This window comes from Gopherus flavomarginatus, chromosome 12 (genome assembly GCF_025201925.1).
Source record: "Gopherus flavomarginatus isolate rGopFla2 chromosome 12, rGopFla2.mat.asm, whole genome shotgun sequence".
Taxonomy (NCBI): domain Eukaryota; kingdom Metazoa; phylum Chordata; order Testudines; family Testudinidae; genus Gopherus; species Gopherus flavomarginatus.
In genome coordinates this window covers 17,612,847-17,628,874 of record NC_066628.1, presented here as the reverse complement: position 1 = coordinate 17,628,874, position 16,028 = coordinate 17,612,847, and the positions used below count along the sequence as shown (strand labels likewise).

The 16,028-nt window shown below is 41.0% G+C and overlaps 1 protein-coding gene across 1 annotated transcript; it reads left to right on the top strand.

Moving 5' to 3' along the window:
* The first annotated feature begins 14,338 nt into the window (after positions 1-14,338).
* LOC127032482 (olfactory receptor 10A7-like) lies at positions 14,339-15,310 on the top strand. Its single transcript, XM_050919799.1, has one exon. The coding sequence runs from the start codon at positions 14,339-14,341 to the stop codon at positions 15,308-15,310; it is 972 nt and encodes a 323-aa protein (XP_050775756.1).
* Positions 15,311-16,028: the final 718 nt, after the last annotated feature.

Here is a 16,028-nt window from a genome sequence, read left to right as displayed (position 1 = left end):
TAAATGAAAAGAAACCCAAGCATTTTAAAGTACAGAAAATAACTCAAAAGACCTATTTAGGTCTTTGCAGGATCAGGGCCTTAGATTGTTGGCTCTTCATGGCAGGCCACTGTTTTTTCCCCCTCTTTGTACAGCTCCTAGCACAATGGGTTCTACTGCAGTACAAATTAGAAAGAAAGAAAGAAAGAAGAAAGAAAGAAAGAAAGAAAGAAAGAAAGAGGGGTTATGTGTCAAAATGGGTGTGTGTGTATGAGAGAGAGAGAGAGAATGAGATGGCATTTTGTGTGCCCTGAAGATCTGCTTCACTCAGACAAGGGCTGTGTCCAACCAGTCTCATGTCCCACCAGTCACCCAACAGCTACTGCAATCTCAGATTTACAGATCTGAATTGAGAATGTACCTGATTTTGCCCCTGACCTTCTTAGTGGCTTTGGGTAATAGTCAATACTTGGTGCTTCACAGGAGGTCAGAAATCATTTTGCCCAGCTCTGAAAATTCTTGTATGTAATTTACTTGTATGCCCTGAGGCCAGAATTTTCAGAAGAAGTCAGTTCCCATTCACGCACCAAATTAAATGGCCAGATGATCAGAAGAACTCAGTACCCTGGGTGGTGAGTGGAGCTGTTTGTGAAATGATTTTCAACTTAGTCAAGTTTTTTCCTGGAATTTTTTGGAGGTTTCTTTTCAAGAAAAATCTGACAAATTTCAATGACTACTGCATTTTTTAGAGCAAATTTCAATGGAATTTGGATGCCTAACTCCCTTTGGCTCAATAAAACCAATCATAGTGACTGTAGCTGACAGGGACATTGGAGGCACAAAGGTTGTGTAGCTTGTTTAAACTCACACCATCAGTGGGAGACCTTAGAGCAGAATCTAGATCTCCTAATTTAAGATGAGAGTTTCAAAGGAATGAAAGGAAGTGATGTGCCAACACCACTGAATTTCAGTGAGTGTTGGGCATCAAACTCCTATGGTCTCCTCTGAAAGTTCCAGTCTACTTCCCCCTTTGAAGATTGCTCCAGGATGAAATAAGCCTCATGATCCACTCTAGTGGTAGGAACTATTATAACTCAACTCTAGAGCTGATCACAAAACCAAGACCTATTATATGGCTACAGTGTCTGTGCCAGGAGTGGTCAAAAATGTTCCATTCAAACTGTTTTCAGTGGAAAATTGCAGAGGTGACAAAGCAAAAGTGTTCTCAGAAAGTGCCTACAATCCTTGAAAATTGTCAAGATTTCATTATAAAAAAAGATGAAAACATAGAAAATGAACATTTTTGGCTGAAAATATTTTTTTTTAGAATTTAATGTACTTTAATAGTTTTTGTCAACTTTCAGATGTAAATGTTTAGTTTTAGGAAATTTTGTGTTTTTGACAAAAAGTCAATTTTTTTCAGAAAGGAAAAAAATCCACTTTTCAGCCAGTTCTATTTTAGGCCAATCTTTAACCCATTTATCCTCGCAATCCTGCCGCGAGGCAGGGAAGCATTAATATCCCCATTTAGCAGATGGGGAACTGAAGCACAGAGGCCTAGTTTCACAAAGTCTGAGTTTAGTTTCCTGAGTCACAGTTTTAGGCACCTCTGTGATTCACACAACTCCTGCTTAACCCCGTAGGCCCCTAAACTCATGTGTCGCCTCAATTTTCAGAGTTAATGTTCCCTCAGCACCTAAGTTTATGCCTTTGAGAATGGGCACTGCTGAATTCCCCCAGGCATCTGGATGCCTGTCTCCTAGGGAGATCCACAAATGAGGGAAAATACACACTTTGTCTAACTAATTAAAGAGTTGTTGGCCCAAAGGGGATAGAACCAAAGGCAGGGATGAAAGTAACTCACAGGACTTATCGGTACGACCAGAGTCCTGGGGGTGTGTGTGGCCTCAACCGGAAGAAGTGTGGCCTCAACTGGAAGAGGCAGGGACTCAAGATTTAAAGGCTCTGGGGCACCAGCTGTGGCTGGGAGTCCCAGGGCCTTTAATTCACCCAGGGGGCTCCCAGCTTCAGAGGTGGCTGGTAGCCCCCGGGTGAACTAAAGGGCCCTAGGCTCCAGCCACTGTGGAGCTCTGGGCCCTTTAAATGCTGGCCCCAGCCTGGCTGCCAGAGCTGTGGGCCGGGGCCAGGATTTAAATGGCTCCTCCGAGTTCCCCGCCGCCCGACCTGGCCGCCACAGTGGGCTGGGGCCGGGATTTAAAGGGCTCCTCCGGGCTTCCCGCCACAGGGGGAGCTTGAAGGATCCCTTTAAATGCCGGCCCCAGCCCAGACCCCGGAGCTGTAGGCCGGGATTTAAAGGACTCTGGGCTCCCTGCAGAGCCCTTTAAATCCCCGTCGCAGAAGCCAATGCGATCTGGAAGGGTGTACTGGCTCTTTCTGGTACACCAAACCATACCGTACCGACTTACTTTCACCGCTGACCAAAAGGCCTCCCATCTTATCACTCTAACCATTAGATTACTACAGAGACATTCTCTCTCTCTCTCTCCTCCCCAGTGTTTTTGTAAGTATTCAATTCACAGTGGAATAGCTTCAACAGGAGTGCTCATTTCTTCAGTTAAATGTTGCCAGGCATAGCACTGAAGTCAATGGAAGAACTCACCATAGTAAAGACTATGCCTGAAGGGAAGTGCTTGAAGAATTGGGTTCAAAACTGCTATGTGGTTAGCAATGAACTAGTTCTTCCCTTCCAGCCATGAAAGTTCTTGCTCTGGCCAATAAATAAATAAATAAATAAATAAATAAATAGCCTGACCCTGAAAACCCATAAAAAACATGAGGAAAATTATTGATAGGAATAAGCCTATTGATTTCAGTGAGACTGCTGCCAGACAATGACAGAAATGTAGAGTTGGAAGTGACTTTGAGAGATCATATAGCCAGGCCCCCTTTTCTGAGGCAGGATTAAGTATGTCTAGACTTGGGGTAGCCAACCTATGGCATGTGTGCCAAAGGTGGCAAGCGAGCTGGTTTTCAGTGTCATCACACTGCCATTGGTCAGAGAGGCTCTGCATTTTAATTTAATTTTAAATGAAGCTTCTTAAACATTTTAAAAACCTCATTTACTTTACATACAACAATAATTTAGTTACATATTATAGACTTATAGAAAGAGACTTTCTAAAAACATTAAAATGTATTACTGGCATGTGAAGCCTTAAATTAGAGTGAATAAATGAAGACTTGGCACACCATTTCTGAAAGATTGCCAGCCCCTGGTATAGACCATCCCTGAGAGGTGTTTGAGACAAGTTCTTCACAGGCATAAGTATTTGTTTGCAGCATCAGGATCCTGATACGGACATTGTCAACCCGCAATCTACTCAGTTGATAGATACATAGATAGATAGATATATAGATGTGTGTGTATGAGGATAGATAGATAGATATATAGATTTTAAAGAGTTGCAGGAAGTGTGGCACATGATTCTGAGTGCTCGTGCCATCTGCTGGGGATTTATGTTTTATTTTAAATAGCTTCTTTCACTGCTGAAGTGTGAAACAGTAACACAAACAACAGAGACAGCTGGCCAGTTAAGGGTGGAAACACAGAAAATGACTCTACACAAATAGTTTATGTCTAAAACATGCAGTGATCTCGCTGGATAACCTTGAATAATATTTGCTCTCTAAGCTCTTTTACTAACAGTTATCTCAGGTGATAATTGTGATAATAGTAGGCAAAAGAAATTCCAGAAAGAAGTTTGATTTGTAAGATGTTGCAGTCCCTTGAAGAAAAATCTCTTTAAAAAATCCTATATAATATCCAACAGGGAAAGTCTCTCTCTTTATTGAAGCCTTAGGAATAAGAGAGCTCAAAACTGTCACCTGTGGATGAAATGAGGGAAGAAGGGCTGTCACAAATATAAAGGCTAACAACCTTTATGTATGCAGCAAAATAAAATCCCTTCTGACCAGAGGTACAGAATCACTTTACCTGTAAGGGGTTAAGAAGCTCAGATAACCTGGTTGGGACCTGATCAAAAGGACCAAGAAGGAAAGAAGATACTTTCAAATCTGGGGCAGGGAGAGAGGCTTTGTTTGTTCTCTCTCTGGATAGAGAGAGAGAGAGAGAGAGAGAGACTAAGCAGGTAAACCATCTCTTGAAAAGATACCTGAAATGATACATATAAAATTACAGAAATTATAAGTAAAGGCAAGGAAATGCATTTGATTATCTTTTGGTTTAGCTTGTGAATTCTCCCTATGCTAAGAGGGAGTTTTATTGCTGTTTTTTGTAACTTTGAAGCTAAGCCTAGAGGGGAATCCTCTGTGTTTTATATCTTTTTATTTATCCTATAAAGTTACCTTCCATCCTGATTTTGCAGGTGTGGTTCTTTTACTTTTTTTTTAAATAAAATTCTTCTTTTAAGAACCTGATTGATTTTCAGTGTCTAAAAACCCAGGGGTTTGGTTTGTGCTCAATTGGTTAGTATATTATTCTCAAGCCTCCCTAGGAAAGGGGGTGAAGGGACTTGGGGGGAATATTTTGGGGAAACAGGGACTCCAAGTGGCCCTTTTTCCTGAATTTTTGTCTTGGACAAGGAAAGTTTTAGCCTAAGCTAGTAGAAATAAGATTAGGGGATCTTTCATGCGGGTCCCCACATCTGTACACCAGAGTTCAGAGTGGGGAGGGAACCCTGATAGAGGCCCAGAGCAGTTTAAGACCTGCATTTGTGGAAGGACTCCATTGTTGAGGGAGCTCTCTGCCGCTGTCTATTGGAGAGCAAAGGGAATTGAGTGGATGGGCCCAGCCTCTTTTACATGGCATTTACATGAAAGTGTGGACCATTTTGGTTATATTTTGAGTTTGGGAGGCATAAAGTGTAATAGACCTTATTGGGAGATAGAGGGACAAGACATCTAGCTGAATGTGCCTGGGGTCACCCTGACAAAGCCTTCTGTTAGGCACAGTGGGGAAAGGGAGCCTGAATATACATACTTGTAAGGTTAATTATCAAACAATTGAAATGAACAATCCATTGTTATCAATGGGGCTACACTGGCAGGAAGGAACTACTCACTGTGAATAAGGGTGGCAGAATCAGACACTTGACACAAAATCCAGCCAAAGTTGAAGGAAGTTGTAGTTAAAAGCAAATACCAAGTCCTTACATTCATACTCAGACTTTACTCTGTCAATACTCAGGCAAAACTCCAACTGAATGTCCCTGAGTAAGGATACTTTGTACAAAGCTTAAAGCTCTCAGCTAGAACCATTGCAATCTCTCAGGAGCAGAAATGAAGATTAATTAAAACATATATATTAATATATTAAATATAATTAATGATTCATTAAATCATATGGCCACATATATATACTGATTCACAGACTGAAAGTAATAGAATATTTAAAGTAAAAGGCCTTATTTCTATAACCCGTTTATAAATCAATGGCATTGCTCATGAAGGATTTGCCCACGTCTTAATCAGCCAAGAAGAAGAGTCATGAATCATGATTGTAGGGGAAAGTTGGTTAACTTGGGGTTCGTTGCAAAATTTTCCAAAAAACCCCAAAAACCTGAGGCCACTGCGGTTTGGCAAAGCATAATCTAAGAATCTTTTTCTTTCTTTCTTTCTTTCCACTCTTGCAAAAGATCAAAGGTGTCAGCTTGTGGCACTCCTATTCTCATTCATAAGAACTGATTTCAGTGAGAGTCAGGTACCAAAATATCTTTTTAAAACCTTGACCTTACTCACTTGAGGAGTCTTAGGCTACGTTTACACTAGCATTTTTGTTGGTATAACTTTTGTCACTCAGAGCGTGAAAAAACACACCCCTGAACAGCATAAGTTACACGACAGAAGTGCCAGTATGGATAGCACTATGTTTAAGGGCACAAGAGCAAACTATCCCAACTGAGTAGAAAAGATAGGAGGTATAGTGAGAAATCACCCTGGCGTAACCAGGAAATCTTCAATGATCTAAACTCAAAGAAGAGTCCTACAAAAAGTGGAAACTAGGTCAAATTACAAAGGGTGAATATAAGCAAATAACACAAGCGTGTAGGGATAAAATTCGAAAGGTCAAGGCACAAAACAGATTAAATTAGCAAAAGACATAAAGGATAACAAGAAAACATTACACAAATACATTATAAGCAAGAGGATGACCAAGGACATGGTAGGCCTGTTACTCCAATGAGGGGGGAAAAACAATACCAGAAAAAGTGGAAATGGCAGAGATGCTTACTGACTTCTTTGTTTCGGTTTTCACCAAGAAGGTTGGTGATGATTGGGTATCTAACATAGTGAATGCCAGTGAAAATGAGGTAGAATTAGAAGCTAAAATAGGGAAAGAACAAGTAAAAAATTACTTAAACAAGTTAGATGTCTTCAAGTCACAAGGGCCTGATGAAATGCATCCTAGAATACTCAGGGAGCTGAGTGAGGAGATATCTGAGCCATTAGTGATTATCTTTGAAAAGTCTTGGAAGACTGGAAAAGGGAAAATATAATGTCAGTCTATAAAAAGGGAGATAAGAACAACCTGGGAATTACAGACCAGTCATTTGAACTTCTTTACCCCAAAAGATAATTGAACAAATAATTAAGTAATCATAGACTCATAGACTTTAGGGTCAGAAGGGACCAATATGATCATCTAGTCTGACCTCCTGCACAAAGCAGGCCACAGAACCCTACCCATCCACTTCTATAACAAACCCCTAACCTATGTCCGAGTTATTGAAGTCTTCAAATTCTGATTTGAAGACCTCAAGCTGCAGAGAATCCACCAGCAAGTGACCCATGCCCCACGCTGCAGAGGAAGACGAAAAACCTCCAGGGCCTCTGCCAATTTGCCCCGGAGGAAAATTCCTTCCCGACCTCAAATACGCCGATCAGCTAATCCCTGAGCATGTGGGCAAGACTCACCAGCCAGCACTCAGGAAAGAATTCTCTGCAGTAACTCAGATCCCATCCCATCCAACATCCCATCACAGACCACTGGGCATACTTATCTGCTGATAATCAAAGATCAATTGCCAAAATTAAGCTATCCCATCATACCATTCCTTCCATAAACTTATCAAGCTTAGTCTTAAAGTCAGATATGTCTTTTGCCCCCACTACTCCCCTTGGAAGACTGTTCCAGAACTTCACTCCTCTAATGGTTAGAAACCTTCATATAATTTCAAATCTAAACTTCCTAGTGTCCAGTTTATACCCATTTGTTCTTATGTCTACATTGGTACTAAGCTTAAATAATTCCTCTCCCTTCCTATTATTAATCCCTCTGATATATTTATAAAGAGCAAGCATATACCCCCTCAGCCTTCTTTTGGCTAGACTAAACAAGCCAAGCTCTTTGAGTCTCCTTTCATAAGACAGGTTTTCCATTCCTCGGATCATCCTAGTAGCCCGTCTCTGAACCTGTTCCAGTTTGAATTCATCCTTCTTAAACATGGGAGACCAGAACTGCACACAGTATTCCAGATGAGGTCTCACCAGTGCCTTATATAACGGTACTAACACCTCCTTATCTTTGCTGGAAATACCTCGCCTGATGCATCCTAAAACTGCATTAGCCTTTTTAACGGCCATATCACATTGGCGGCTCATAGTCATCATGTGATCAACCAATACTCCAAGGTCCTTCTCCTCCTCTGTTGCTTCCAACTGATGTATCCCCAATGTATATCTAAAATTCTTATTATTAATCCCTAAGTGCATGACCTTGCACTTTTCACTATCAAATTTCATCCTATTACTATTACTCCAGTTTACAAGGTCATCCAGATCTTCCTGTATGATATCCCGCTCCTTCTCTGTGTTAGCAATACCTCCCAGCTTTGTGTTATCCGCAAACTTTATTAGCATATTCCCACTTTTTGTGCCAAAGTCAGTAATAAAAAGGTTAAATAAGATTGGTCCCAAAACTGATCCTTGAGGAACTCCACTAGTAACCTACTTCCAGCATGACAGTTCACCCTTCAGTACTACCCGTTGGAGTCTCCCCTTTAACCAGTTCCTTATCCATCTTTCAATTTTCATATTGATCCCCATCTTTTCCAATTTAACTAATAATTCCCCATGTGGAACCTTATCAAATGCCTTACTGAAATCGATTTGCAAACGTCTAGAAGACAATGAGGTGATAAGTAACAGCGTGGATTTGTCAAGAACAAATGATGTCAAACCAACCTGATAGCGGGCTAACAAGCCTTGTGGATAGAGGGGAAGTAGTAGATTTGTTATACCTTGACTTTAGTAAGGTTTTTGATACTGTCTCACATGACCTCACAAACAAACTAGAGAAATATAACCTAGATGGAGCTACTATAAGGTGGGTGCATAACTGGTTGGAAAACCATTCCCAGAGAGTAGTTATCAGTGGTTAACAGTCATGCTGGAAGGGCATATCAAGTTTGATCCCACAGGAATCAGATCTGGGTCCAGTTCTGTTCAATATCTTCATCAATGATTTAGATCATGGCATAGAGAGTACACTTATCAAGTTTGCGGACGATGCCAAGCTGGGTAGAGTTGCAAGTGCTTTGGAGGATAGGATTATAATTTAAAATGATCTGGACAAAGTGGAGAAATGGTCTGAAGTAAATAAGATGAAATTCAATAAAGAAAAATGCACAGTACTCCACTTAGGAAGGAACAATCGGCTGCGCACATACAAAATGTGAAATGACAGTCTAGAAAGAAGTTCCACAGAAAGGGATGAGCCCCACAAGCCCAAGTCAGCTGACATTGGCCAGCTAGGGGTGTTTAACTGCAGTATAGCTGTACCCATAGATCCATGCCTAACACTGGCCAGCCCTATTTAGGTCCATTGCCTTCAAAGTTCTCAGCCTCTTTGGATGAAGGTGGCCTCAGTGGTTATGTCTACACTGTAGTGTAAACTCAGGATTCAAACTCAGAATCAAGCCTAATCCCCCTTCCATCTACATGCAAACTGTGCTAACTCAGGGCTCAGATCAAGGATCCCACAGGGGTGGAGGATCCAAGCCTGAGTCAAGCCAGGACCAGGGTTCAAACCCTGCTGATTTGCAGTGTAGACACAGCCTCACTGGACTTTTGCTTTGGGAGATATGTCTACAGTGCAATTAAGCACCTCATAGGGAGGGAGGGTCCCAGAGCCTAGCATCCGACCCAAACATCTACACCACAATTTTACAGCCCCACATCCTGAGCCCTTCAAGTCCAAGTCAGCTAACACTGGCCAGCTGCTGGTGTTTAATTGCAATGTAGAGATACCATGGGCATCCATCAGAAGTATTCCACAGTATCATGGGCCGTCTTCCTTTGTCCTCTAGACAGTCAAATTTGGTAGACAGTTAAGTTTTCCCATGCTGCCCTATGAACAAATGGCTAGAGCATTTGGGGAGGATGCTAGGAAGTCAGGGATTGGACTCAGGCCCACATAATACAGTGTAGATGCTGGAGCTCCAGGTTGGAACACAAGGATCAAAAATTCCTAAACTGGGTTTACAAATGAGTGTAGACTCTCAAGCCCTAGGTTACCAAACACAGGTTCTGCCAACTCTAGTTCTACTAACTCTGGCCTTACATTGCAGTGTAGACATACCAATGGGGCCAGTTCATGTCAGAGGTGCTGATCAGTTTCAGGATGTGTATGTTGACAAGGGCCCGGTCTGCAGGGGCAGAGTCTGCTCCAATTTACTGCAGATTTCCCTTATTCAGATGGGCCCCAAGGCTGATCATACACTGAGAGTCCATTGCTGACACTAGGAGAAGTCAATCCTACGCTGGACCTTTCACTGGCAGGTACCTTCTGTCCACTGAAAGGCTAGTGTTGCTAGCACTGATCCGACTCGGCTGGCCCCAATCCTGGCTTCCAGCTCAGACAAAATGAAGACCTTTTCCTTAAACAAGTCTCTGGCACTGTGGTCTCTGGCACTGTGTTGCAGCTATCGGGTATGTCTGGTTCTTTATAATGCTGATCAAAAACAAAAAACTCATTTTGCAAAACAGTCCAATTTCTATGTTTCCCCTGTCTCCAGAAAAGGTTCAAAACAGACCAGGTCTGTCTTTGGATCAGGCAAATGGGTGCGCAATATGAAGACCTTAATCTCGATTTACACGGGTGTAACTTAGGCAAACGTCTACACTTGGAGCTACGAATGTGACTCCCAGCTGGTGTAGACATACTTGTACTAGCTCTCATTGAGCTATTGTGCTAAAATTAGGAGTGTGGCTACAGTACCACAGGTAGCGGTAAGTGACAGTACCGTGTGCTAGTCACCATGAGTGCAAACCTGCTTGCATCCCGTGGGTGTATAGTTGAGGCAGCTAGCCTGTACTACCACTCCCCCAGCTCCCAATGTAGATGTCGCCTTAGAGCAGAATTTGGCTTAGTTGACCCAAATCCCATTGACACGGAGGCTGCCTTGTACGACTCTAGCAGCATAAAAGGTGCCTGAAAATGGACATAAATTACATTCGCTCACAAGGCTCTGTGACATTGCCAGAGCCACATGAAGTGGTTTTAATGTGAGTGAGAATTAGGCCTAGTGATTATCAAGCCAAAAAAGGGAAAAGTTTACACTGAAAATCCTAACGCTGCAGTTTTTTTACAGTCCAATCAGAGAGAAGCAATGGGAATACATGGGTGTAAAATCCCCCAGTGAGTTGGGTGTAAGCTCCAGCACAATACTGCCCCAAAGGTCATCTAAGGGGGCTCAAATAGACCACAGAAACCAGCACATTCATCTGCAGAGAGGTGAGCAGAAGGAGCTGGCGGTAGGAGGAACTTATTTTGAATCTAACTAAATTTTAGTTATTGTTCACTTTTACACAGCTTGAAAACATAGCTGAGGGCATGTTGCTTTTGCTCCTGTGACTTGAACTATCTCAGCATAGAAACCTGGGACAGATTTTCAGCTAGTGTCATTTGTAACAAAGAATTTTCACCACCCAAGAGGTAGCCCCTTAGTATTTCCTTTTCTTGCTTTTCTCAAGAAATTTAATACTACAATTAAATAGGTGCCTGTCTCTGGAAGTTCCTGGCATTAGCCATCCCAGGGCTCCATACAGAAATGTAAAATCTTCCAAAAGGAATACGGAGTGTGAAATGATGGAATTAGGCTATATTTTCTTTGGGGGGCAAGGGTGGCTTTTTGTTCTGGGTTTGTCCAGCGCATAGGTCACTGGGGCCCTAATCGATGACTGGGGCTCCTAGTTATTAAGGTAATTCAAAGAAAGAAAGAAAGAAAGAAAGAAAGAAAGAAAGAAAATGTGTCCATCAAGCGATGCAGACCCGAACATACAACTAAACCAGACAGAGATAGTTCCGTATCTGGCAGATTCTGGCAATTGCAAAGAGATAAATCAGTATCTTATAATTAAGTTGAAGGCAAATGAGGGTTTGCATCAGGTTTGATTTCATCAGAAGAGATTGTGTAAAATTAACACTAATGATGAAGTATTTGTTCTGCTTTTTTTTACTTGTTTTCTGATTCCCTGTGTAACTAAGCAGACTGTGATTTCAGGGATCTCAGACTCTGAATTCGGCCATTGCCAATTACATTTTAATTTTGCCTGGTCATATGATAAACACAGAACTTCCTAATTCTGTAACATTAGAGAAGTTTAGCAGTCAGATAGGATTAGGCACTTTATCACACATTTATCCAGGCTCAGTTTCACAAATACACACATGAATGACACTCCGTATGTGGCAAAGTTTGCTAGATCAGAGCCTTTGGTTATAGGCAACTCCTAACCATGGGAGTATTTGGAGGGAAGGCAGAAGGGGCGTTGCTCCCCCCAAACTGCAAGCCTCAGGCAGGCGCGGAATTTTCCCCTCCACACATGCGGGCCTCCATTGGCCTGATGGAGTTGCCCCCTCAAAAATATAGATGTCAAACTATGCCTATGCACTGATAGATATTATTATTCCCCAAATGCAAGTTGTCAAGGCTGTGGTCTCTGCAGCATCGGTAGCCATGCAGCCTTTACTGGTGTCTTTAGAATGGAGCACGCTGATAGCCAAACAATGGGATTGTATTGATGGTTGGTGGATGCATGAGACGAACTGTTTGTCTGTCTATCTCTCGGTACATATATATGACTCCCATCTCTGTAGTTTGATTAATCGTATATTTGGTTTTCTGCAGAGGTGTATACTCTCACATCTATAGGGAATATTCAGGGGCAGTTTTGTGCTTAGACCAGGGTGACTTATGAGATCTGGAATCTGTTCCTGCTCCACCACACATTAGCTGTGCAACCTTGGAAGCGAATCATTTCTTGCTGCTCTGTGGCTCAGTTTCCCCATCTGCAGAAATGGGATAAATACTGACCTGTCTCAGCCAGAGGTAGTGAGACTTACACAACTGATGTTAGTTGTTGAGAGGTTCTCAGAGGAAGGTGCTATATAAATGATAGGTGACAGAGTGTGATACCTTCGTATTGAATGGGACCTTGTTCTGTAAATTATCACAATGCTTGCTGTGGAATTGCTCATGGAGAAACTGAAATGATAATCAGTAAGTCTAGCATAACAGGCTCAAAGAATTGGCTTATTTTTATTATTATTAATTAGTTATTATTATTATTATTATTTATTACAAATAAGAATAAGAGCAATGCCTTACCTTTTTTTCAGAACTGGTCAAAAAATGGAATTTCTGTCCTGTAAGAAATACGTAGATTTCAAAATTGGTTTTAATCTCAAATAAGGCCAAAAGGTAAAAATTTCAGACTTTTTCATGAAACAAAATATTCTGAAATATTGCACATCAATAAGGAAAAATTTTTTTTAATAAGGTTGAAACATTTCTTTTGAACATTATCATTTTGTTAAATTATCTTTCATTTGGACTTTATCATTATATTATATTATATTATATTATATTATATTATATTATATTATATTATATTATATTATATTATACTGACAAAACAAAAAGTTTCAACCTTATCAATTTCCCATGGAAAGTTTTGACAAAATCAATGCATTCCAGCTAAACATTTAGATTTTGTTGAATTAGCATTTTCTTATGGGGAAAACATTTATCTAAAAATTTTAATCCAGATCTACTTTTTGTTACGTTTTTCTACATGCCTATATACAGTTGTTACATTTCCTTGTAGACCTGTAGTTACACACTCCTGTTCTCTGGTAATGTCTTCATACTTTAGATTCACCGAGCAGGGCAGAAAACTCTGTGCTGATTACATGGAATTCTAGGGTAAAATGCTGGTGCAGATCAGCATAGCTTCATTTACTTCAAAGCAGCTTTGCTGATCTGCACCACTTGGGGATCTCTATAGTGTACCATTTAGAACATAGTGTAGTCAATCTGTTCCTTTTGAATTGCTAAGTCAGAAACTGGTTTCAGAGTGGTAGCTGTGTTAGTCTGTATCAGCAAACAAACAAACAAACAAACAAACAAAAACAAGGCATACTTGTGGCACCTTAGAGACTAACAAATTTATTTGGGCATAAGCTTTTATGGGCTAAAACCCACTTCATTGGATGCATGCCTTGGAAAATACAGAAGGAAGATATATATACACAGAGAACATGAAAAAATGGGTGTTGCCATGAGACTGGTATGATAACATCCAGTTTTTTCATGTTCTCTGTGTATATATATCTTCCTGCTGTATTTTCCACTGCACGCATCCGATGAAGTGGGTTTTAGCCCACGAAAGCTTATGCCCAAATAAATGTGTTAGTCTCTCCGGTGCCACAAGTACAAACTGTGCATCCTTATTGGAGCAGGAGGGAAGGTGGGATGGTTAAAGTGATGTGAAAGAGGATAGAATTTAAACAAGTAATATGGGTCCAAGTGAAATCTATCCATTGGTCTACTGGTTTATATATCTATTGGTCTATCTGTATTTCTATTGGTCTGCCTGTGTGTCGGTTTGTCTTTCTGTTGGTTTATCTGTGAGTCTATCTGTCTAACTGAGGTGTCCTTTCCAGGCAGTCCTGACTGCTCACAGAGAAATTATGAACTTTTGGGAGTGATTCTTTTTCTTGAGACATTTACTCCCATTTTCTGTCCTTATCTAGAGTAGGAAATGCCAATCAACCCACACAGGGATTTCGGAATGAGATTTGAACTGGGTGACATGAAGAAAGAATTTGCCCTTATGGCTCTTGGGGAAGATTTTCAAAGGCACATGTGGCAGCCAGGCTCCCAGACACTTTAAAGTATTCAGGTGCCTAACTCCCCTAGAAATCAATGGGAAGTAGCCACTCACATACCTTTGGGGATGTGGGCCACAACTCCTACTGAATGTCCATGGGAATTGGGTCCATAAATTCCATATGTGCCTTTGAACATCCCCCACTTAGTTGCTGCAGTGGGTCATTCCTTCACATGTTACCTAGATATTTATTGTCCCCCCACAGATGAAATACGCAGAAGAATCAAGAAAGAGGAACCTCACTGTGGTGACTGAATTCATTTTACAGGGATTGTCCAACCATGGCAAGCTGGAAGTGCCTCTGTTCTCCATCTATCTGTTATTTTACACCATTACGCTGAGTGGGAACATCCTTCTCATCACAATCACCATGGACCCAGCTCTTCACAACCCCATGTATTTCTTTCTCCGGGTCTTATCCTCCCTGGAGATCTGCTACACCTCGGTCACTGTCCCCAAGATGCTGGTGAACTTCCTCTCAGAGGACAAGAGCATTTCCTACATGGGCTGTGTTGTACAAATGTATTTCCTGCTCTTTCTTGGGGCCTTTGAGTGCTTCCTTCTGGCCGCCATGGCGTATGATCGCTATGTGGCCATATGCAACCCACTGAGGTACAGGCTCATCATGAACAGGATGGTGGGCCTTTCATTGGCAGTTCTCTCATGGTTCAGTGGGAATGTGGTGTCCCTAGTACAGACAGTCTGGGTTTTCACCTTGCCATTTTGTGGCTCCAATAAGATAAACTATTTTTTCTGTGACATTCCCCCATTGATTAAGCTTTCTTGCATTGACACCTCTCAGTATGAAATGCAGTTGTTTTCAGCTTCTATACTGGTCATCTTCACTCCATTTACTCTCATCCTTGTGTCCTACATCTTTATTATCTCCACCATCTTAAAGATGGCATCGGCTGAAGGCAGACACAAAGCCTTCTCCACCTGCTCCTCACACCTCATTGTGGTGACGTTGTATTATGGCTGCAGCAGTCTGATCTATTTAAGACCCAACTCCATTAACTTACCAGACAGCAACAAAGTGCTATCTCTGATATACACAACTGTCACTCCGACCTTGAACCCTTTTATCTACAGCCTGAGGAACAAGGAGGTAAAAGAGGCTCTGAGGAGAATATTGGGGGACATGATGAAGAGAAAAATATTTTCTCATAGAAAGTAATTTGGGTACACATCTTTTTTTCTGATGTCAGTTATACAACTGTGCAAATCTTGAGCAGCTCTTTTGAAGTCAATGGCATACAATGCTATGGTTCAACTAGTATCCCAAAACTGCAAAAAAGAAACACATAAAATGTTAATGTTCTGTCCAATTTTATATGCATTAGAATTAGAAATTTTGGCCAAAAAGCACTATCAAAGTTTCAGAAATAATTATCATCTTCATTGCTGATTGAAACACAGAAAAAAAAATCACAAAAAATCATCTGCATTTAATATAAGTAGGCTTTCATTTTTTTCATTTCAACTCAAAATTGCAATGAAGAATGTTGTTGAAATATCTAATTTTGGAAAATAATGTCCTCTATGTAAAATCATTGTATTGGAGATCACATGGGTATATGATTGTCTTCTAGATATCAGTATTTATGGAGGAGATCTTACATGTGAAGGGAATATGGATAGCATCATTTCTAGGTTCATTGCACCATTAAGATTAATGTTGACCAAATGCTATTAATTTAATCATGAATGTTTCGTTGACTGTGGCAAGGTAAGCTGGTGGTTCAGTCATTCCTTCCTATATGTGAGGAAAGTTCCTCTGAATTTTCATTCGTCTCTGCCCTGGTTGGCCAAGGTTTGAAAGAAACTGTGGAATATGATGGCATGAATCTCCATGGCCTTGCAACTTCTGTAGTTGATTACACTTGTAATATGCT